The sequence below is a fragment of the Poecilia mexicana genome, unplaced genomic scaffold, assembly GCF_051168715.1.
Source record: "Poecilia mexicana isolate PSO_F unplaced genomic scaffold, ASM5116871v1 scaffold_4, whole genome shotgun sequence".
Classification (NCBI taxonomy): domain Eukaryota; kingdom Metazoa; phylum Chordata; class Actinopteri; order Cyprinodontiformes; family Poeciliidae; genus Poecilia; species Poecilia mexicana.
Window position 1 is genome coordinate 11,728,640 of NW_028263373.1, and position 23,858 is coordinate 11,752,497.

Sequence of the window (23,858 nt, forward strand, 5' to 3'; positions counted from 1 at the left end):
TTTAAGTGTTTTTTTTCTTTTCCTCAGTCAGCGTTGGCCAGATTTGTCTCAATTTGCAGATCCTGCTCGGTTCCTCCAGTCTTTTTAAACCTCAGGGGTGGCGTAAGCCAGGCCAACTCGGGTATTGCGGGCAACCGATTGCACTCCTTAACTGGGCCATGGATTTATGTTCCTGGACAAGCGAAGATGGTGGTGCTTGCAGAAAAGTGCATTTGGTGTCAACTGGACGGGGCAACCTGCCACAGACGCACATACCGAAAATTTTTTGGAGAAGCTAGCCGACGAGGTTAAATGTGAAAATGACCTCCACAGCTCCTGTAGAGTCATGTTCCTACTTTCTTGCCCACGTTCTTGCCAGTATTCACGTCCACATAATGAGGAACACTGTGCCAATGGAGACGCACCCAACCTGGCTAGAACCGAACATTAACCGGCTAGCATCTCAGTGGAGAAGGGGTTCTTGGTAAAACAGCTCCTTGAAGAATATTTTGTTTGGGACTGAAAATTGTGGCTTTAGGTCAACAAAACATTCCTCCTATGGTGTCAAAGCAGCTGTGATCTAAAACCTCAGTAAAGTCACTCATATGTGTTAATCTGTCACTGCAGAAACGTGCTGATCCTGATGTTCTGTTTACCTACCTTAGTGGAAAAGAAGGTTAAATACATCCTACGCCAAGAGGGAAAAAAAGTAAATGTCCACCAACCAATCAATAACCAATACTTCATCAACACATTGGATTAAGATCACAGTCAACGTATGGTCTTTACTTCTGATACTTTTACAGTGGTTACTCTTGCGAACAGAATTAAAAATCTCTTAACTCATTGATCCATATTTCTATTGAGTAGCAGTTTTTATTTGCGCCTTAGAACCTAAAGGCTGTAAAACATTTCAACAAACTATTAAAAAAAAAAACCTTTTAAGTTACTTGACTGGAGGATTTGCTCACTGTACCACAGACGACCACAAGCAGAGATCTGTAATTTAAAGTCTATTACAGTTAAAGTTGACAGAAAAGCTGAATTGTGAAGCTATTTTCTCTTGCAAAATATAGAAATTATTAGACATTGGCATCAGCACTACAATTAAAATCTGTCTGAACTCTCTCCATGTCCTTCTTTTTAAAATAGCGAAGGATGAACTCGGTGTTGCAGTTCTGTTGGAAGATGAGCAAAGGCTTTAAATTTATGTTGTATATCTCACCTTCTTTCTCTTCTCTGTGATTTTAGTCGTGTTTACGCTTTAAATCCAGCAACAGTCTGCTGGTACAAACTATACTTTGACTTAATTACCCCATCGACCCTCAAAGTTGGCTTGCTCATGTACAAGTAAACTTATTCACCAAAAAGAAGCCAGATTTCTGCCTTAGTATTTTGTGAAAGGAGTCATCTGTTTGTTTTAAAACTACAGTTGACATCCTATGTGCTGGCTTGTAAGTGACTTTTAATAAATCTATTTGATCATATTATGTAATTTAATTTTAGAAACCATGATATTTTTACTCACGGTTAACGTATTGTTTCTTACTGATCCATGCCTAGTCCTAAATCAACATTTTTTATTTATTTATTTTTGCTCCAGACCTGATATAATGCCATTTTATTCTTAAAACCAACTCGTTGTTGTATCTTTTACTCCTTCAAAAAAAGATAAATAAAGCATTTTTTTTCTTTGTTTAATTGGCTAACCCTACATTTGTTGCCAGTTTTTAATACTTGACATCTGGGGATTGTTGTTCAGCACTGGAGCTTTAGTCCGGTATGTACCCAAAAAGCACAGATTGAACAGGCACCGCAGAATTGTGCATGAGTTTTTAAGCATTTGATGGAACAAATTCGTCAAAATGCTTACGTCGTGCCAAGTTTTAAGCTCAAAATCTGTCTGATTGTAGAGCTGACACTAAGCACCTTTATCCATCTATTTTCTTTGCCATCTGCTTTGTCCTGTTCAGGGAGACGGGCAGGGCTGGAAATTGTCCCAGCAAACGGCTCACAGGAGGCCGTTGCAGCCAAGTGGACATGACTTGTTGATCAATGTCAGTTTAGACTGCCGGTTTGCCCAGCATGTATGTTTTTGACTGGGGAATCCCGACGGTACTCAAAGAAAACCCACACATGTATTGGAGAATTAAAGATCTCCAGCATGGATCTCATGAGAGGAACTGGTGAAAGTTTTGGTACCTTGTGGACGAGACGTCGTCCAGTTGATATTGAGGATTGCTGCGGGTTTTAAAAAACAATTTCACACCAGCTAAGTTGTTTATCTTTCTGTTTAGAGGGTTTAAAGTTCTTTTGATAAGATACTTGTGTGACTGGATGGTACTATGGAGTAGAACAGTGTTACCATTGCCTTCCTTGTTTCTGTGCATTGCTGGTGACAGAGATGTAAGAGGGCTACTACAGTTTTTATCTCATTTTGTGACAAATTTGGTTGTTGAAAAACTCTTCTGGTTCGAGCGTGGAAACCAGAGACCAGCTAACCTCGGCTTGTTTTTCAACCTAATGTTTATCATTAAAGAGCAGAACTGCAGAAGAGACATTATTTTGTCTCTGCTATTGAATTTATAAGTTAATTCTATATCTTTTTTTAACCAAAATTATCAAAAATAAGAACCGTTAAGGATAAAAGAATTGCAAGCTGTATTTTGATGGCAGTATGAAAAATTACTGCTCTCCTGTTTTGCAGACAAAACGAATGAGATTTGTTTTAATACTGTGTTATACCATGAAAACTTGGCATTTTTACTCGAGGCTAAACTGAGGGAAACTCAAACCAGCTCATTCCTACCCTGGACGAGCAGGCTGTCCATCACAGGACAAATGAGGCAGTGTTGAATAAAATGTGACCATTATTTTTTTATATTTAATTACTTGGTTTTCAACATTGCCATCTAAATGCTTACGATGGGAGGATGAAAGAACATGGAGGGGAAACATTTTTCAGGACAAATAAAGATGTTTATTTTTTTTTCCATCTGTGCTATATTTAGGAGAGGACGCTGTTGAATCCTACATCTTCACTCATCTCCTCTCGGTTCTCTGCCTTTTAGTTGATATTTAGTTAGATGTGTTTAGTTGTCAGAGTTGTTTAGTCTGTTTTTAGCTTGTAGCATTTCGTCGAGATCTGCTTGTATACAAGTTCATTTTCACCTAAACGTTGTCACAGTGCACCTGAGTGAAAAGTTAGATGACCAATTAGTCTGGACCTCAGCTTGCTAATGAGTTGGAACAGGCAATTTTTCTAAATAAAAAAAAAAAAAAAAAAAATTGATTTACAGACATGTCTTAAATAATCGTATTGGTTTGGTCAGCCACATTAAAGTCTTGGACTTATCTGTGTGTGTTCTTGACTTGATGTTGGCCGAGGTGGTTTTGACTGCAACACCACCTACAGGCTCCTGTTTTCCTTTATACTGTCCAATTATTTATGCCAGACAAACATGTTCATATAGAAAATTCCCTTTTGGAAAATAAAATCACTATTTTTTTCAAATTAACACAGGATCTTTTTCCAATAGCAAATGCACCACTTCAAATGTTTACTAAATTTTTCTCAAGGAATAGAATTAGCTGCTTCTGTCTGCAGGCTTTCATCAATGCATGTGGGTGTTCTCTGTTGTTTATTTAGCAGCTCTCTGTCTATGTGGCTCTTTATATACTTGATATATTCTAATTTTTGCACAGTTTCTATGTGCTTGTGTTTATATTCTGCATGATGCTATTGCATGACAATCCGTGTGCATTTTTAGATCCTCCCATATTGTGTGTGTGTGTGTGTGTGTGTATAGTTGCTGTGCGGTACTGACAGAGCTGTCTAGCTGCCTGCAGATTTGTAGCACATTCAGCTGATCATCTTATCTCCTGTCACCGCCAGTGAAAGATTGGAGCGTCCAAGCCCACCACAGACACACACACTCGTGTCATATCTGCTCTCGTGTCTTTCTCCTGCTCGCTCATTCAGTCTAGTTTCATCCCCTATTTGCCGTCTTTCTCTTCGTCCTCTGGAACTTCTCTCCCTCCTCTCAGTAAACGGTGCTCTGCCAAACACTAATTATTACAGGCAATCACTCCAACAAAAAATGCCTACGTCCTATGCTTCTCTCCTCCTCTCTCTCTCCCTCATTTACTCCCTCCATCTAACTCTTTTGTGCTCCCACAGTCACATAATGGTTACACACTCGCACTGTAATTTCATTCCTTGAAGTCCATTTTGTGAGGAAAGGTTATTGCTTTCTTGGTGCAACCTGCAGGTCTTTTCCTAAGCAGAAGAGCTGTCAGCCTGTGGGTGGATGTCTATACATTAGCAGTGCAGCTTTTTAAAGCTGTTGTCCAGTGCCAAACACTAATTTTTCAGGTGTAAAGAGAGGTTTTCTGTCTATGACTTGTGTTGAGATTTATTAGCCAGAAACTAAATGTGCTGAATCAAGTGGGTTTTGACTTTGGACATTTTAAACGTGCATGTGAGTGTGTGTGTGTGTGTGTGTGTGTGTGTGTGTGTGTGTGTGTGTGCATGTTCTTGATGATGCAGATTCTTTCTGTATCAGAGATTTCCAAAAACATTCTGTCAGCATTTCCAAATCCAGCTTCTGCCATGCTGGACAAAACGGTAAAACAGAGCAACTTTGTTGTGCTATGGTTAGCCTACGAATAATATGAAGTGTTGACAATCTGCCAAAGCATAGAGATCAAGGAACATTTATAAAACATGTTCTATGCATTTTAATTCAGTGTTGCTGCTCAGACACTTTAGTTTGGTTTTTCTCCTTTTCATTCTGTTTCATAAACTAGTTAAAATGAGTTAAAATAATCATGTTAATAATGGTAGTGAGTAGGGCTGAAACGATTCCTCGAATGATTCGAGTACCTCGATTACTAAAATTCCTCGAGGAAAATTTACCTGCCTCGAAGCTTCGTTAATTTATGTTTTATTAGTTAGCGCACCGTGTTCTGGCCGGGACTTCATTTGCGTTGCGCGGAGCTCTCACTTCCGCCTCTGAGTTGTTGACAAAAGCTAAGTCTCAGCGGCATAAAGTCCAATCTTCAAGATTGGCCCGTGGGGATTTTATTGATTGATGATAATGCCCGACTTTTTTTTATCGTTTTTGGGGAACCAATAAGCATCCTTAAAATGACTGGGGGAATGCCTGGAGTACGGCAGCATTTCTCCTCCGGGGCTGCTGGTTGAAAGCGAACGGTGGGAAGAGCGTTGAGGTGAGCGGATAGCCTGAACAGGGCGGGCGGCTGAGTAGCTGATGCTTACCGTGTAAATGTAGCTTTACCGACGAACCGCACAATACATTTCATATCCCGGTCTGAAGAAACGGGTGGCGGAGCGCATCGTACATGGCTGGTAGATGAGTTTCTGAGTGTGACCAGTGAAGGTGTCGTAAATATCCCGTATTGCTTCCCCCCGTGTTCGTCCCCCGGTCTAACGGTTCGTCAGTCCGCTGGTCTATTTCCTCCCCTCCATCCATCTTAGTTCGTTCATTCGCCCTCTCCTCCCACTCCAGGCGGCATTTCCCGTATTTTCAAACCCAAAGCGTAACAGGTTAGGTGGCAAGGTGAGTTTAATTAATCTATTAAACTCACTGAAGATGAATACATAAACTAAAAGCTGGATTGTAGACATTTTTTATAAGCATATTTGTGAGCCTGCCTCTTTGTTATTAAATTCAATATAATTTCAGATTTTTCTATAACTTTTCTTCTGGTTAACTTAGAAAGTGAGCTATTATTGTTACAGGTTAGTTTTCTAAACTACAAAAAAGCAACTGTTAGGGATGCTCAAATATGAAAAATTGGACTGATATTGATATCTGATAGTAACACCGGTATTATGCCAGATTTACCAATATTTCATTTTATAATTTTTTTTATCCGATTACTCGATTAATCGTAAGAATAATCGATAGATTACTCGATTACTAAAATATTCGTTTACAACAGCCCTAGTAGTGAGAGAAACTAAAAAGTGGTCCTCTGGCAGCTAGCTATCTGGTGACTAAGTTATCATTTAGTTGGATGTTTGCACTGTGTAGAAGGTTCTGGTTTGTATGACGTTAAATGTCATGTTTTAAGGATGGTTAAAACAACCTACAGTATCATCTCGGCTAGGGCTCAGCAATAAAACATAAATCGTGATAGATAGAGGATCAATATCAACAGAAAATATGATACAAAGTTCAACTCTGGTCCAGAACTCCACAGCACTCTGGGATGTAGATGGAGGAACTTCTCACCTTCTCGTGGCCAGCTAATCTAGGTCAGTGGCATCAACTAACTAACCTCCTCTTTGGTTGCCTAGCAACAACCTGTTGACTTGTGCAGCAGCAGTTTCAGGTTTTACCTCTGTGTCTCATAACTGCTTAAAAATAAAATAACGGTGCTGAGTGATTGAGTATAACTGGACAAACCAGAAAGGTGACCAATGCTCACGTCTAATCAGTAATTATCCGTCAAACCCACAATCAGTGGGTTTCTGGTTCGATTCCCTGTGTCGTTTTGTCTCTATAAGCAAGACACTTCACCTGCCTTGCCTACTGGTGGTGGTCAGAGGATCTGGTGGCGCTGCTGCATAGCAGCTTTGCCTCTGTCAGACTGCCCCTGCTGTGGCTACTATCCAGTAGTTTGCCACCATCGGTGTGTGAATGAAGTATGACGTGAATGTAGTGTAAAGCAAAGGACCTGATAAGAAGCACAAGCCATTTATCATTTACGTTTCTCAGTCATATGGCCCAGCCCTAATCTCGGTTTGTAAAAACACCTGGTTTCTCTGTGCATTTCTAAATATGGATTATTTTCTCCCTTTTAAAAAAAAATTAAGATTTTCATGTTGGATCTAATTTGTGGGAAAATTAAGTACACTAAAATATTAAGTAACATCACTAAGTTGACGTCTAACTTCTGTGTGCAATCAGTATGTGAAGTTGGGGGAGTAGTCAAAGCGTTTCAAGTTTTTTAATGTTATAAATTGAATAAAAAAAAAAAATAAAGAAACTGGTAGCTCCTTCTCAGCCCAGCTGTGAGCGAATCCTGCCGAGAGCCAATTCCACTGTAATAAAATCTGGAGAGCGGGTGTGGGGTTTAATCCTCGCAATACTTCTTCCACCACTACCTCCTCCTTACTTGTCGTCCTGCCTCTCTCCCTCACCTCCCTTGTCTGCTCAACTGGCTGGCAATGATAAATGAGTCAATTATGAGCGTGTGCGCACGCGGCACTAGAGGAAGGGAGCGGACGGGGACGTTATTACCTGTTGCGGCTGGGGGTAATGTTGCGGTATTAATCATATTCTAATTTTCTCCCACCAAACGACCCTCTTTCCACCCACCTCCAGTGTCCCACCTCTCCGCAACAACAACCGGCCCCCCCACCCTCCTGTTACTCGCCCCCACATAATCAATCAATCTGCTACCTGCAAACAAGTCGGTGTAAACTGCCAAGGGCCCAAATGTTCTGGCTTGCTTGGGAGGGAGCTTAGAGGTGGGGTGCAGCAGCAGAGAATTATTTTTGAGGCAGAATGAGCAGGAAACATAAAAGGGACAAATTTATGGGTCTGGACCTGGAAACGCCTAACTACGGGTCCAGTTTTTGCAGGACAGCAGCTTTGGATGCAGGAAAAAAAAAGAGGATTTTCTTCTCTGATTTTCTTATTTGCTCCACTTAAAGCTGGAGCTACAACTTGAATTAAAAATTCAATGTGAATGAGGAGCAAATTGACACTTAAGACAGAAGGGTTTGCAGATAATTAGGAAAGCAGTCAAATGGGAAAGAAGGTCCATGGATGTACTGAAAGTTGTCCAGAGAGAGGGAGGAAGTGCGAGGAGCAAAGAGACACCTTGGATGTGCCTCCCTGCAGTCTTGGCTGGGTTTCAGGCTCCAAGCGTGACTTTGTCTATTTCTGCTCTGCTCTGAGGTGATAATGGGCTGTCAGCACTCCAGTCACCCTGCTCCCTCCTCCCCAGTGAGCGATGAAGGGACAGAAGTGGAAAGGGGAGGGGGACGAGAACAGGGCTGGAGGAGTAATTTGTTATGTCGCTAATTGCATTGTGTATTTTTATTCGGAGGATGATACACCAAACAGTTTGTTTTTCTGCTCTCCTCTGTTGCAGTTTGAAACTGGAGTGTGAGAAACTGGCCACGGAGAAGACCGAGATCCAAAGACACTACGTTATGGTGAGACGCCTCTTCCAAAAACAAACGCAGCGCCAAGTCACAGAAATCGCTTTCAACTGTTTGTAGCTGCCACATAGCCAAAGAAAAAACAGAGATTGAAATTTCAAAACTGGAATATGCATGCACATAAAATTATTTTGTCTGCTTATCAGACAAACTGAAAGTTTATGATCCCACATTTTGAGAAGTTTTACTTCATTTCAAGAGATTATTCCAAATAACATCAGAGCAATAGTAGTTTTAATCGTTTTTTTAAAAATGTAATCATCCACAATGTTACTATGTGGCAAAGACGATGTGAATCTTTTCTAAATGCATGTATGTAGGTTTATTTTCCAGAATAATTTTTTTATAGATGAACTAATGAATGATGTAGCAATAGGATTTTAACATTAGACTAGTAATTTGTTTAACAAAGAAAATTCCCTGAAGTTGGTCAGCACCCTGTCACTTAAAGGTTTTTGTGTGTGTGTGTGTGTGTGTGTGTGTGTGTGTGTGTGTGTGTGTTGCAATAATCCCACCTAGAGCTGTGTTGAATCACAGTCATCTTTACAATGCTGTCTGAAAAACTGCAACATTAACTGTACGTGCGCAATACAAAAAGTTTTTTTTTTTTTTTTTTGTACTTTTTGGCTTCCGGTCAACTAAATAAGAGTTGAAGAAAACGGAGGCACCAGCTCTGACATACCAGTTTAAATTCTGACACCCTGTTTTTCCTGGAAGGACTAAAACACTGATGAGAGAAGTACAGGTTGATGTTAAATATTATCTTTGGTTTTTAGTGCTGTAAAAAGTGTGTTAAAGTACACGTTATATGTTGCTTATACTAAAATGAGTTGCCGTTCTTAGTATTGCACGGATTGGTTCCTCGAAGTTTGTTGCCCTTGCTGCTGTCAGATAGAGGTTGGGAGCCACAGCAGTGCAACGAGAGCCGTATTAAGATCAAACAAGCCAGTTTCAATGTGTTCATGCATGGTTCACATGAAGTCTGCAGTCCACGTTTTTAAAAGCAACAAGTTTTCATAAAATGAGGAGGAAAAAAAAACATTTTTTTCAAGTACAATAACACAAGGAATTGGCAGCTCCTCAATATTTTCATTTATGTTGTACTTTATTATTGATATCTAATTATTTTGTGTGTATTACATTTTATAGATGAAACGTTTTCACTTGGGTTGATTTGCTTTGTTGCCACAATTATGGAGCTGAAGTTTTCCGGAACAATGTCATGAAATCATGGGGGTCCGGGGGGGAATACTCAAAAGAATAAATTTTCTGACATGTACTCAAACAGCAGATTATTTTTTTCTGTATGAATGAGGGGCCAAAACCCTTGGTCCATCTTTGAGTTTTAAGTCTGCCATACCCCCATGCCAAGTCTTGATTTACTTGTGATCAGAGCCAAGAAGCAGCACAGCTGACAGAGTGTGAGCTGCCCAGAACCTGCTGTTCCAAAAAAACAGCTATGTGGCAATCCTGGCACGGAGTCTAAGCTTGTGAGGGGGAGGAGATGGTAGCTGGCATCGGCTCTTTTTTGCCGGCTGATGATTTGGGGTAGTTTGGATGTTGCTAAGCAACAGGCGAAACTTGGCAAAGAGCTGCTAGGCGGAGCTGCCAGGGAAGGCATCTTTTATGGAGGCTTAGAGGCAAACACACACACACACACACACACACACACACACACGCAGACAGAGGAGTGTGTGCTCACTCGCATGGCTCGATTTAAAACATACTCGCACCAAAGCATGCAAAGCACATAGGTGAACACGCCCACACAGTTGTAGACTTGTGCTTGAAACACAAATACGCACACACATACACCTACACTCACACACACACACACACACACACACACACACACACACACACTCATATGGATGCTGACTGCCAGGAGAAATATCTGGAGACAGGGGACCCCTGCCATCTCCTCTTCCAGCCTGCCAGCCTGTTTTGGCTGCTCCACTGCCAATCTCCTCTCCCCACTACCAGCCGCACTGAAAAGCAAATGTCAGCCTGTCACTTTTCAAAGCATCTGACTTTAAAATGCTCTCCTTTTTGTCCATCTCTGAGGGAAGAGAGGCATCCTCAGCCATCTCCGTGGCATTCATCTCCTCCGGCGTGTCTCGCAGCTCCTCGCGCTTTAAGATAAAAGCAGAGGTCCAGCGGCTCACATTAGACCTGATTATCGCTGTAGTTCGTCCAACCACAATTTCAGTGCATCGATTTGTATTTCTGGCTTAGGTTGAAGTGACACTAGAGCTGCTTCAGTGCCTCCGACTTCAGCAGTCGAGGTTAATTTAGTGGCGATGTGCTTTTAGGGACATGCGGCACCTCGGCGTGCACGTGGTTGCAGTCGGATGAGTCTGGCAGCAAAAAGTTTCCACTGGTTTGAATTCTTTTTTCTCTGTAGTTTTATTTGGAGCAATTTTTTGGATTTGGTCATTATAGACAGATTTATGCAAAGCACAAAACCTCTCTTTTCTAATATGTTGTTTTATGGGTAAGCCTAACAAAGGTGTGTAGAAATGAGCACTCACCTGTTTTACTACATAGTGATTATTTTGTTGTTGTTTTTGGGATCGGAGGCTCGACATGTTCTGTGACTGTGCTTGACGGTGAGGTTGTTAAAGTCTAATTTGTTTTCCTTTGTGTCTGTCCTATTCCTGTCTGCTGCACAGTTATGCTCATGAAGTGTTTGTATCTAATACAACATCACAAATATGCGGCTTGGATGAAGTACCTTGGTTATCATAGCAGAAACATCAGCAGACCGTTTGCTCTTCAGCTGACTCCCTTCTGACTTGCACAGTTTATATTGTACGTAGACCCTTAATGCATATTAGCCTACTAGACACTGCATCACAGCATTCCTTTGTGATGCATATTGAAATTTCAGTGATGCTTGCAAATCAAGATATTGTGCAGCTATTCACAAAATAACTATCATATTGGTTAAGATTAAATGGTATTTGAGCACATCTTTGGAGTAAAGCTCTGATGGGAATGCGTTTCACTGTGACAGTTTACAAATATGTTGAGGATTCATTGTTCACTTTGGGTTTTTCATCTAAGCTCTTGGCAATAAAAGAATATCTCTGTTGACTCTGTTTTATGGCCATTTTAAACCAGAAGGATGAAACTGTAGGCATCTTTGTTTCGGCAGTAAATGAATAATCACCACTTCATATCTAAAAACCATTCAGCACGAAAAAAATCATTTCAGTCCTATTCTTTATTTTGTATAATTACGATCTTCTCCTAATCTTCTCCTTTTTGTTTCAGTATTATGAAATGTCCTACGGCCTTAACATCGAAATGCACAAACAGGTGAGTCATCTCCTGGTCTGCTGCTTTGCTCCGTTTCTCCTAAACTTTGTGGGGGGGTAAGGAAGGGTTCCTGATTTCTTTCACTAACATCCTTCTCAGCTCTGAGTAACTCTTGTTTCCTAAAAAAGTGTGTTTTTCTTTCTCTGCTGCTAATCTCGGTTTTCTGATGGCCTTCTAGAGCATGTTTGCGCTGCGGAGGCGTTAATAAGATCCACAAACAGAATTCATTTCTCCACCACAGCTAGAGGAGTGCTCTGCCCTTCCCTCCTGCCCATTATTAATCCCCGTTTCTCCTGTCATTCCTGCACTGCTTGCCCCCCCCTCCCGGTCTTTCTGCCTTTTTTCTTAATGCTGTTATTTCTTAATATCTCCTTTTTTTATTATTATTATTTACACTATCCACGTCTCTTCTCCTCTCCATTGCTTCATTGATTTCTCCATCTCCTGTTTGTCTGCATCCCCTCCTCCACCTCGGCCTCCTTCGCAGACATTCAGTCCATGCTGAATTTCACTTTAAATCAGGTCACTGCCTTCCTGCTGTCTACTCTCTATCTTTCTCCGCTCCCTTTCTTCATTTCGCCATCTCAATCGCTCCGCTTTTGACGCGCCGCCACTGCTGCCTTTCCCCTCCTCCCGCCTCCACCCAGTCTGAATTCTGCCCCCCCCCCCCCCTCCTCTGCCTTTCTTCTGTTTCTCTTTTAACCATTTCTCCCTCCATCCCGCATCCGTCCTTCGACAGTCATTTCCTCAACCCACTGTGCCCCCATTCCTCCTCTTTTCTCTCCTCCGCCCCCTCTTTTCATTTCCCCTCTCCCATTTCATCCTACCCTTCTATTCTCCTCCTGTAGATTGCTCATGTTCTCTCCGTTTTCTCCCCCTCTCCTGAAGATGTCATTTAGTAGCTGAAGTTCTCTAACAAGAAATCATTGTGTCTCCCTGGGGGTGGGAGGCTTGTGGGGGGAAGGGGGGAGGGAGGGATGGATTCAGAGCATGGAGGGAAGAAGGGCAGGGGTTGGGAGTCCAATGGGGAGAGATGAGGCTAGTCAGAGCAATGAGAGAGGAACGCAAGGAAAAAAGAAGTGGGGGGAGGTGGAGGGAGGGGAGGAGTTCAGTCCAGCATCAATAAATCACTTAAGAGCGGGAGGCTGAGGGTGTGTGTTTGTGTGGAGGTGGAAATGCGCATGCATTCTCCCACACACAAACACCCACTTCAAAGAGTAGCTGCTGTCAACAAGATAAACAGCCTGCAGCCATAATGATGCTGTCATGATCTCTGCATGCATATCATTACTGGCCCTAACGGCCTCGTTGGACCGGCCACCGAACACACTGGTGTGTGTCAGAGCTAACACCACGGTGTACGTCACACTGATTACCGTCCGGATGGTAAGGAAGAATGGATAAATGGAGGGATAATGGAGGAAAAGTTTGCTGCTGGCAATGTTTTAGTGTGTCCTGGCAGACACACACACACACACACACACACACACACACACACACACACACACACACACACACACACACACACACACACACACACCCAGCACAAAGAAGACGAGACCTTCAAACCCAAAACCCTTCCACCGAACGGGGAACACGCACTCACAAAACCGTACATGCATAAATACAAACACAGAGACAAAACAGACATGCACAGACACACACACACCCACACGAGATGAGGTTTGTTGTGTCTTTTCTTCTTGTCTTTGTGCATACACGCACACACACTCTCGCTCTCTGTGTGGGCTGGTTGTGGCCACAGCAGATGCTGTCCATGAATATTTTAGCCAAACTCTCTGGCAGAGTTTCCATTTGCATGGACCAGATGTAAGCAGCTGAAATATTTACCACTCCGGCCCTGGGAGAAGCAGGCCAAAACTCTGTGCGTGTGCGCGTAACCTTCACGTCTGCGTGTGTGTGTGTGTTTCTTTGTGTACATGCTCGGTCTTGGCGGTGTGATTGTTTGTGTGTTTATTCATCAAAGTGACGGTATCTTTTTGTTTTTTTTTCGCTCTTTCAGACAGAGATTGCCAAGCGGCTGAACGTGATATGTGCTCAGCTCATCCCCTTTCTGACACAGGAGGTGGGACATGTACACACGTACACACACACACACACACACACACACACGCACACACACACACACACACACACACACACTCTCTCTGTATTCAGTTCTCCGTCTCTACTTTGTGACAGGAACCCACACAAAAGTGGCCATGCCCACATTTATCAATATCTCTCACACACACGCACATGCAGAGCTGCAGATGGACGGGACGGAGCGGTGTGCCTCCATTTAGACTAAAGAGCAAATTTAAAAAAAAAAAAGATGCTCATCGAAGGGTTTCATTCTACACCAATTGTCCAAGTTGTCATGTGCTCATTGAGGCACATCTCAGCAAATGTAAAGGTTCAGTAATTCAGTTGAAAAAGTGAAACTCAGGTGTTTTCAGCATTTCACGTGTTTATTTCTGTTAATTTTAGAGATTGCGGCTTAAAGCCAGTTAAACCCCGATTTTATTTTCAAATGAAATTATAGTCGTACTTAAGAGCAGTAAAGGCTGATGTACAGAGAAGTTGGTCTACATGAATCTAATACAAAGTAGGTGCACATTTGGGATTCCTTTTCATGAATTACTGCATTGGTGCTGCGTAACAGGGAAGTGATCGGCCTGTAGCTCTGCTGAGGCGTTCAGGCAGCTCAGGTTTAATTGCAGCCTGGGTGGATTGTTGGGTTTGGTGTTCCTCATCTTACTCCATAGATTCTCTACGGGGTTCAGGTCAGTTTGCTGGCCAATCAGAAACGGGAACACCATGGTTTTTGGTACCAGGTTGCGTGTGTGTGTGAGTTTGGGGTGGGTCCCAGCTACTGCTGGAAAATAAAATCACACCTCTATAAAACCAGCCAGCTGATGGGAGCGTGACGTGCTCTAAAGTTTCCCGGTAGGCGGCTGAGTTGACTTTGGGCTTTGATCGAACAGAGTGGACCGACCCCAGCAGATGAGATGATGTGGAAACTTCACACTGCACCTAAAAGATCATGGATTCTATTCCTTTGCATTTTTCCTCCAGAAGAAATGCAATGAATGAATGAAATGAAATGCAAGGTTTGCTTTTGTCTAAAAATAAGACTTTGAACCTCTTTTGCAACCATCGCCTCGTCTTCGCTAAGATGCTTCTGATTTCCAGTGATTGGTTTACCAGGAGGAATGCTGTCGTCCTAATCCATGTTGTGAACAACTGGAACTTTTCTCCACGCCTTGTGAATCTACTCTATGCTCTTACATATGCTTTGCTTCATAATTCTCCAAACCGGGCTCAAGTTACCTAAAAAGGTTTTTCTACCATACTTTTTCCTTCCATTCAACTTTCCATGAATGGTCTTTGTGAACAGCCAACTTGTTGTAATTTACTCTCTTTAAGAAGGATAAACCATCTCCTTGGTTGCTTAAGACATAATACAGGCAAAACATTTTTGTGTTAAAATTGTCGTTTTTAATTAGTCAAGTGTTATTCCGATTCTTGGCTTTTAATTGCCAGAAAGCCATAATAATCAAAACTAACAGAATGAAGACTGGAATTGTCACACTGTGTGTAATGAGTTTATAAACGAGCTTTACTTTTTGAATTGGACTTCTGAAATTAATGATCATTTCGATGATGTTTTAATTTATGTAAATGCTCCTGTTTTTGTGTAAAGTTAGCAGACTGTAAGTTTGACTGGTTGATGTTCTGGTTTGATCCGCAGCACCAGCAGCAGGTGGTCCAGGCCATGGAGCGCGCCAAACAGGTGACCATGGGGGAGCTAAATGCTTCGATAGGGGTACGTGGGCTCCCCCCTCTGCCTCAGAGCGTGTGTACTTTACACTCCCATATTTTATTTTTCCTCCTTTTTTTTTCTTTTTCTTTTTGCAGCACAAGTCAACTTGTTGGCATGCGCTACATTTTAAAATGTGCCGACTTCATCGGCTCATTATTCGTTTTCACACTACGCTTAACAAAAACGGAGATTTGATTTCAGACCTCACTCGAGCGTCAGTTCAAGAAACGTGAATGCTCCCAAAATAAGTCGATTTAAATGTTTGCTGGCGTTTTTGCAAACATCGAAACTTTTTTTTTTCTTTTTATTCATTTCAAAACTTTAATCAAAATTTTGTTTTTAATCAAAATTTTCACCACAGGGCTGTTAAATTGTGCCACTGCTTTGACCTTGGCATTTCTCCTTATGTGCACATCGCAGCAATTAGTTCCCTCCTCCTCCTTCCTCCTTTTCCTCTTCTTAATTACTTCCAGTGAAACCACTTCCTCCACTCCTTGTAAGTCACCCAAGTTTCTCTCGTCTTTTCTTTCTCTCTTGCTCTCTGGGTTTGTATTCATTCTCCCGTGTGCAGCAGCAGCTTCAGGCCCAGCACCTCTCCCAGCATGCCCAGGGTTTGCCAGTCGGCCCACACCCATCAGGACTGCCCCACCCCGGTCTGGCACTCGGCGGAGGGTCCGGCCTGCTGGCCCTGTCCGGGGCTTTGGGGGCCCAGCTTGCAGCCAAAGATGAGAGGGCACACCTGGAGGCGGCGGCGGCAGCCTCCGCTGCTGCAGCAGAGCACCACAGAGGTACGCTTTAAATGAGGCGTGACATTCTCTTTGTGTTGCAGAGCTTAGAGTGTTGATGAGTCCAATGTTCAGGCAGGAGCCAAATGGCATTTTTGAAGCAAAAAAACAACAACAAAAAAACACAATGCTGATGTAGGAGGAGAGTAAGCATTAAATCTTGGCATGGTTGAATTCTGATTGATTTTTCCTTTGGAGCGCTGTCAGGTCATAGACATAGTTGCTGGTAATAATACTCCTTGGGGATATTTCTGCACATTGTATGAAGTTACGGTGAATAACTTTATGATTATGTGCATTTCTTTGTCCTTTCTCGCCCTTGCTGCATTGCTGCACACTTCCTGGATGTGTTGGATGTTTTATTCCTCACCTGAACAGACCGGGAAGCCGGACCAGTGAGTGCAACTTACACCCCCACCTCACTACTGATCACTCGTGTGAAGCACAGTTAAACCTTCCCACCATTTTGTTCCACTAATTTTCATAGTGGGAATCCTGATCTAAATTGAGGAGCTCTTTCCACAAATGCTGGCGTTAAAAAAAGAGCTAACTCGTCACCCCTGTTTATATCTATAAAATGTTAGACGAAAAGTTGATTTCAAAATTCATTACATTGCCTTAGAAACGTGTTCAGAACTTGATTTGTATAGTTGTCGAGGAGTTAGATGCTAAAAATTTGCACAAAACAATCCAACACTGCGTGGGGAAAAGTATGTTCTAAAACTAGTCGGGTAAAGTTAAAAACACAAGGTCACATCCGTCTCTTTCGCCGTGTTTTGAAAATGTCCTAGTTGGAGCGATGTTATTCCACAATGTGCTCACATTTGTTTTCAGCTTTTGACTTTAGCTCACTCCCTCTCCCATCTCCTGCACTGCCGTTAAGAAAACTCTGCCTCCTGCCGCTTCCCTCAGTGGGCCGGCCAGTCGATGCAGCCTGATATTCTTTCACATTCATCTCTGCGGCTCATGAGCCTGACATGATTTATGCACTCCCCCTCACCTCATTATCACCCTCTTCCTCCCTTTCCACCCTCACGCCCTTTCTCCTACTCCTCTGCACTTCCTTGCTTCATCTCCTCCTCTCTATATACATTTCTCCTCTCCATCCTTCATCCTCACGTGTGCAAACGCTCACTCTTTTTGCCCTTTTAACCCTCCCCTCGCTGCAGAGCTCCCTCTCTAACGGGGACAAGGGTCGCCCAACAGACTACCTCAGCAACGGCAAGAAGAGGAAAGCTGAAGAGAAGGAGTTCATGACAGACTATGTGAGGACACTTTCATAACACTCTTAAATGTTTGAGTAACTGCAGGAAAGTTTCACCCAACTCCTCCAATTCGAGTCAGATAAAAGACACGGTGTCTTTTGTGCAGTGGAAGACCAGCAGACTTTGGGGAACTGCCCTCTTTCTATCTAAAATATTTACAGTTCTGACTCTCTGTACTGTTTTCTTGGAGTAACTGTGGAGGATCACTCATGTGATCCTCCACAGTTACTCCAAGAAAACAGTGTCGAGTGAGTTTTAGCCAATTACGTTGCTTGAAAGTAGAAAGTCATTGATTTGAGACTTGTTTACTGTACACTGTTAAAATAGTATAAGGGTCGTTTACATTTGTACTGCTTGTTTTTTATCTTTACTTCCTGTCAAGTTTGTTTGTCTATGCTCTCTGCATACAGCAGGTAACCTAGGAGTGTTTTATTTATTTATTTATTTATTATTATTATGCCCTTTTCTCTCGCAGGGCAGCGATGCGGATAAGAGCGATGATAATTTGGTGGTGGATGAGGTTAGTAGGCGGCCGCCGGCCTCTGTTTGCTTCACTTGACCGCTTTCATCAGCATGCACCGTGTAAACACAGCCAGCAGAATCACATGAATAGGAATAATGATGCCCGCCTCTGCTTCTGCCTGACCTCATTTAGACGCACACACACATCCACAACGCACACAGGTGCACAATCTGAGCTGCAGTTCAGGAAGCCTGCGGTGTTTAAAAACATAAATAAAATTAAATAAAATATGCACGTACAATCCTGAAACAATATAGTTTTCACATTTGCACAACATTAAGGCAACATTTGACTCGGCTTTAAAATGTCTTGAAAAGAGGAATTTTTCTGATTAGTTTTCTAAAGTGTTAAAAATCAAGTAATGCTTAATGAATTTTGTGCTTTTTTTACTTTGATATGCATTTCTGCTGGATTTATCTCTGATTTGACAAGACACACCTCTGTTCTAACTTTGAGTCTGTCTGAAATTAGGTTTTTAAATTACTGACTGAACACACTTTTTACTTCTCTGGACTCTTGACCAAAACCTGCAATAAAAGTGCAGGTTTTAGTCATTTCTACAAATCAGACCATAACTCTTAAATCAAAGAAATATGACTTGGGAAGGACACTCACATTTCGATTACCAACACAAGAGTTACAGATTTGGAAAAGGACACTCTCTATGTTTTGCCCAGATGCCAAAAAGCAGTCATTTTTAATTTTTTTTTCCTCGTCCTTTGTTTTTCTTGTGGATCCTGCATTCAATACTTCTATTTAAACTTCAAGGAAAAAAAAAAGTCTAGTAGTTTGATGCTGGAAAAGTATGCAATTTTGATGTTAGAAGGTTCAGCATCCACTGAGGATTAAAGTCTTTTTTTTGGGTGCTTGGAGATTTTGTTCAGGCTATCATGCAGCCAAAACAGCCTCCCTAAAACGGAAAGGGTTTGAGCTCAGGTCATCGTTTCAGTCTAAGCCTCCTGTCTTGTAGTGAAATGCTCTCGAAGATCATGTCGCGATGAACATCAGTGAATTGTCAGCAGGCTCTGTAACTGCAGGATATAGACAGAGAGGAAGACGTAATGAAAGACATGTTTCTAAGTTACTTGTGATGTGTGTGTTAATGATCAGTTAAACATGTATGAGTCCAGGTTAGTAAGAGCTGCTCTGTTTTTGAGGTAACTTATGGAAGTTTTTCTCAGGCGAAAATAGGATTTCAAAATCTACAGCTGCTTTAAAATGTCTTAGGAAATGCGTCAAATCATAAACAAGCGGCTTCGGGGAAGTAAAGAATCTCATTCAGAGTTTGTTTGTTGGTTTTTTTCTTCAAAGAGAGCATTTCCTTTAAAGGTTGAGATCAAATTCCTGAACTTTAAACTTGAATCTTGTTTAAAGCAAAACAGAAACTTTAGCTGCATCATTTAGTTTTTACTCTAAGCAGACTTTGGTTTGCTGTGAGCACAGCGGAACGACCCTGACAAACAAAGAAGCAAAGCAAAACAATTTCAAAACCGGACAAATATCAAATGACATATAAAACAAAAAAAAAATGAAATGGGAGCTACGGCTTTTGTTCTTTTGTCATATTTAATACACTGTTGCATTTTGCATTCAGGACCCATCGTCCCCCCGCAGCGTGCAGTCGTACTCGTCAAGGGAGAACGGTTTAGACAAGATCCCCCCGTCCCGTAAGGAAGGGCCCCCACAGGCCAGCCCCACCTCCCTGGCTTCATCAAGCAGCGCTCCGTCCCCCTCCCGAGGCAAAGATCCCCCACAGGTAGATGGAAATATGCGCTGTCAAACAAATCTCCGTGTTCCTCTTCAATACCACATTCACATGTGCAGCTACACGTAAAGCGTTTCTTTCTGAGCACATCGCTCTTCCATGCTGCCACACTGTTGTTTCGCCATTTTGTTCAGGATCAGTAGTTTCTCACTTATTGTGCTACAACCGTCCAGCCGTCCCCCAGCGATTGTGTTGCCACTTTGTCATTGTGGGTTATATTTTGCAACTCATTTGCCTTCTCAGTCTTTTTTTTTTACTGATGAATTACTTTTTGTGTGTTTTGCTTTTATATACAAATCCCTATAAAATGAAGTTATTCTGTTATTCTAAAAATAACATGTCAGAAAAAAAAAACAAAAAAAACTACGTAGCTGAATAAGAGAGAATAAAAGAGAAAATGTACAAGATTTGTATGGACATTTGTGCATGAACACCTTGATTTTAGTTTTTAGCAGCTGTATAATTATCAAGAGTTCAGTGCTTCTGCCTCCCTGAGACAGTTTCAACTTTCACTACGTGACAATTATCCGGCATTCATTTGTGTTTTTGACACTGAAAAAGTTTGAAAAGCAAAACTAAAAGGTAAACGCCAAATCCAATCTGCACTGTCTGGATAATAATAGGGAGGTTCAATGAATTTTAAGGGGAATCAATAATTTTACCACTTGTGATTTTGTTAAACGACAGTCTACTTGTTTAATCATCCACTGAACAAATCTATTAACATGAAATGTTGATTTTTCTTCTCTCTAAAAATGTCTGTGGGAGAAGATGCTGCTGCACTGAAAGCATTTTTTTTTTTTTTTAATTTAGTAATTTTTACTGGAGCCAAAAAATATTTTGAGCACTGAATGACTGAATATAACGAATGAATGTACTGTAGTGAATAACCTGCCACCACATCTCTGTCCTTATCTCTGTTCCTGTCCTCCAGAGAGAGAAGTCTAGCACCCCTGGTATGAAGCCGGGGACCCCCATGTCTCAGGAGTCCAACACCCCGGGGCCGAGTGGGCCCCCACAGTTCAGACCGGTGCCAGGAAAGCCCGGCGTCGACCCTCTTGGTACTCTCGTCTCTACGCTTAACCACTCAGTAGCTTTAATGCTAACTGTGTAACTCTGCAATTAACAATCTGCACTCAACATTTCAATTAGAAATAGGATTTCACTTTTGCACTTCAGCCCGCAGTGACCCTGTTTCTTGCAGCGTCGGTCAGAGCCGGGCTGCACTACTTGGTATGAGCGTCAGCCCGCTCCTCGCCGCCGACCACCATCTGGACTTAATAAGCAGCTGTGGGCAGAAATATTCAGCGTGCTTCACTTTTTAAATGGAAAGATTAGGAGAGGTGATGGACTGTGACTGTGAGCCGCTTCATAATGAGCCTCCATCTAGATTCCACTGTATCTTTCTCTCTCTCTCTTTCTTTTTTTTTTTTACACTTTACTTGTTGGTGTCTGCTCCAATTTTGCACACTCTATTATGCATGCGAGCAAGCATATATACACAATGCACCTACATGTGGCGAGGAGGACATAAAGGATGGGGATACACACAGACTTACCACGTGCTGCCTCCATGCAGGACACCACTCTGGCCAGCAGGGGTCAGTAGTGGTCCAGTCCTGCAGCTTGTTCACAGCTCGTCGGTCACAGGTGTCTGAAAGGCTCGTTTTAATAGATTTTGCATCATGTTCAAGCCGGTGACAAAAATCACACAGAAGGATTCTGAATGACTGACGCACTGAATTGTTTCCTTCAATCACAAATTTGTTCAGAAGTGTTCTCCAGAGCGTTGAACACTCTTCTGTCTCCTTCTCTCCCAGCTCTTGGTCTGAGGAATCCCCTGGCGGTGCAGGGGGCCTACCCTCCGGGGGCTTTTGGCCTGCCCCCTCCGGGGGTGAACGGAGATCTTCCCGGGGCGGGGGGCTACGGCGCCGGCCTCCACCTGGTCTCCCCCCAGATGAACGGAGCTGCGGCGGCGGCGGCGGCTGCAGCTGCTGCGGGCTACGGCCGGTCCCCTGTGGTGAGGCTGGCATGCTGCAGACAATTTGTCTTTGCAGTGTCACTGTCATATGTGGTGCCTCAGCATATAAAGCTGTCAGAAAGGGCAAAAATCTGGATATTTATGGAGAGGACATGAGTGTTTCAAAGGAAAAGCAACTGCAGTGTGATTTATCTTTAAAAATCTGGCAGTCTGTGACCTTGCCTCTTAAAAACCTCTTTGCTCTTTTATTATCTTGTTTCATTCAGATCTTTTTATCCAGATACTGTCACTGCATTATCCATTTTAATGAGCTAGTGCTCTTCTTTATGAACCACTGTCTTTTTAGTCTCTCCTTAAGCCTTTTTTTTTTTTTTATTATTCTAAGGCATCTTATCTGCTGCAGGTGGGCTACGAGTCTCCACACTCACACATGAGGGTCCCTGGGCTTCCGGCCAGCCTGCAGTCGGCCTCAGGAAAACCGTGAGTTTCCTTTTCCTAATTATTAAAATCTTCTCTGGTTCAAAAGTGGTCCCGCCAGGTCAGCAGAAATTTCCAGCTCAGTGTTCAGGTCAATGGTTTTTTTTTTTATTATTATTTTCAGTCTTACACAAAAGCAGGAGAAACAGAATCCTTAAAAAGCTCCCAGGTTTTCTTTTGAATAATGTGATTATGTCTCATATATTACACATTCTAGATGACAATGAGTTTTTACCAAAGACCAAATGTGGCGCTTTGTAAAAGTATTCGTCCTGCTTGAACTTTTTCACATTTTCTCTCTTTACAGCCACAACTTTCTGCATATTTTAACTGAAATTTAATTTGTGATCAACAAACTAAAAGCGCTGGAAATAAAATACTTGGTATGCGAAATGTTGTACAGATCAAAACCTGAAAAGTGTGGTGAGCATTTACATTCAGCCCCCTTTTTTTGATACCTCTAGATTAAAAATAAAAATCAGTGAGTTGATTTCAGAAGCTACTTGATTAGTAAATAGACTCCACCTTTATTTCACTGAATTTCAGTATATATGCGCCCAGAAGTCACATTCCTCACTGTGAAGCTCGGTATTGGCAGCATCATGCTTTGCAGATGCGTTTCTTCCTAAGGGACGGGGAAGCTGGTCAGAGTTGATGGGGAGAACGACGGATTGAGAAGAAAATTTGGCATTTTGAAGATTTTAAAAGTGGATATTAACTGCTGTTCAATATTCAGTATGATTAAATTTGAGGTATTTTGCAAATAACTCTGGGTAAACGGTCCTGCCTCTATGTGCAAAGCTAGAGTGTTTAATAAAAGACTTGTAGCAAAAAATGTTTTGAATATTGAATGAGGGGGGCTTAATACAAAAGCCTGCTACACTTTTCAGGTTCAGTATCTTTCAAACCACATAGTTTTATTAGCTTTCTGCCTTGTCATAAGCGCACAGTTAAACACAAATCCAAAAAAAAAAAAAAATCACTCTTGTTTCAATCATAAATGCATCTTTCAATCAGTCCTTTCCTCTCTCCTCTTCCCAGCGCCTACTCGTTCCACGTGAGCGCCGACGGCCAGATGCAGCCGGTGCCGTTCCCCCCCGACGCCCTGCTGGGCCCGGGCATCCCGCGCCATGCCCGTCAGATCCACACGCTGAGCCACGGGGAGGTGGTGTGCGCCGTCACAATCAGCACCTCCACACGCCACGTCTACACCGGAGGCAAGGGCTGCGTCAAGGTGTGGGACATCAGCCAGCCGGGAAGCAAGAGCCCCATGGCCCAGCTGGACTGTCTGGTGAGACATGATGGGAGAGTGGAAGCCAAACGCAGCAGCAGCATATTTTATTGCACCACGCGTAAACTTTAACGCACTCCACACCCTCCGTGTCCGATCAGAACCGGGATAACTACATCCGCTCCTGCAAGCTGTTGTCCGACGGTCGGACCCTGATCGTCGGAGGCGAGGCCAGCACGCTGTCCATCTGGGATCTGGCCACGCCGACTCCCCGCATCAAGGCGGAGCTGACGTCGTCCGCCCCGGCCTGCTACGCCCTGGCCATCTCCCCCGACAACAAGGTCTGCTTCTCCTGCTGCAGCGACGGCAACATCGTCGTCTGGGACCTGCACAACCAGACGCTGGTCAGGTAGGAGCAAGAAACGTCAGATCAGTCTGAAACGGTTTCAGTCGGACGAGGAGAGCAGATGGAAACTAAGAAAATACCCAGATTAGTTTTTAGTAA

The 23,858-nt window shown here is 42.7% G+C and overlaps 1 protein-coding gene across 3 annotated transcripts in view; it reads left to right on the forward strand.

The window, feature by feature from the left end:
• tle2a (TLE family member 2, transcriptional corepressor a) overlaps positions 1 to 23,858 on the forward strand; it is a 50,862-nt gene that overhangs the window by 23,840 nt on the left and 3,164 nt on the right. The window contains exons 3-16 of one of the 3 annotated variants that reach the window (XM_014988014.2): positions 8,110 to 8,173; positions 11,456 to 11,500; positions 13,524 to 13,586; positions 15,255 to 15,359; positions 15,898 to 16,114; positions 16,490 to 16,506; positions 17,281 to 17,376; positions 17,852 to 17,896; positions 19,494 to 19,655; positions 20,599 to 20,725; positions 21,485 to 21,684; positions 22,049 to 22,125; positions 23,164 to 23,413; positions 23,515 to 23,762. In XM_014988014.2, the coding sequence (XP_014843500.2) occupies positions 8,110 to 8,173; positions 11,456 to 11,500; positions 13,524 to 13,586; positions 15,255 to 15,359; positions 15,898 to 16,114; positions 16,490 to 16,506; positions 17,281 to 17,376; positions 17,852 to 17,896; positions 19,494 to 19,655; positions 20,599 to 20,725; positions 21,485 to 21,684; positions 22,049 to 22,125; positions 23,164 to 23,413; positions 23,515 to 23,762 (1,716 nt within the window). The remainder of the gene's footprint in view (positions 1 to 8,109; positions 8,174 to 11,455; positions 11,501 to 13,523; positions 13,587 to 15,254; positions 15,360 to 15,897; positions 16,115 to 16,489; positions 16,507 to 17,280; positions 17,377 to 17,851; positions 17,897 to 19,493; positions 19,656 to 20,598; positions 20,726 to 21,484; positions 21,685 to 22,048; positions 22,126 to 23,163; positions 23,414 to 23,514; positions 23,763 to 23,858) is intronic. The other 2 variants (XM_014988015.2, XM_014988016.2) reach the window with 2 other exon arrangements.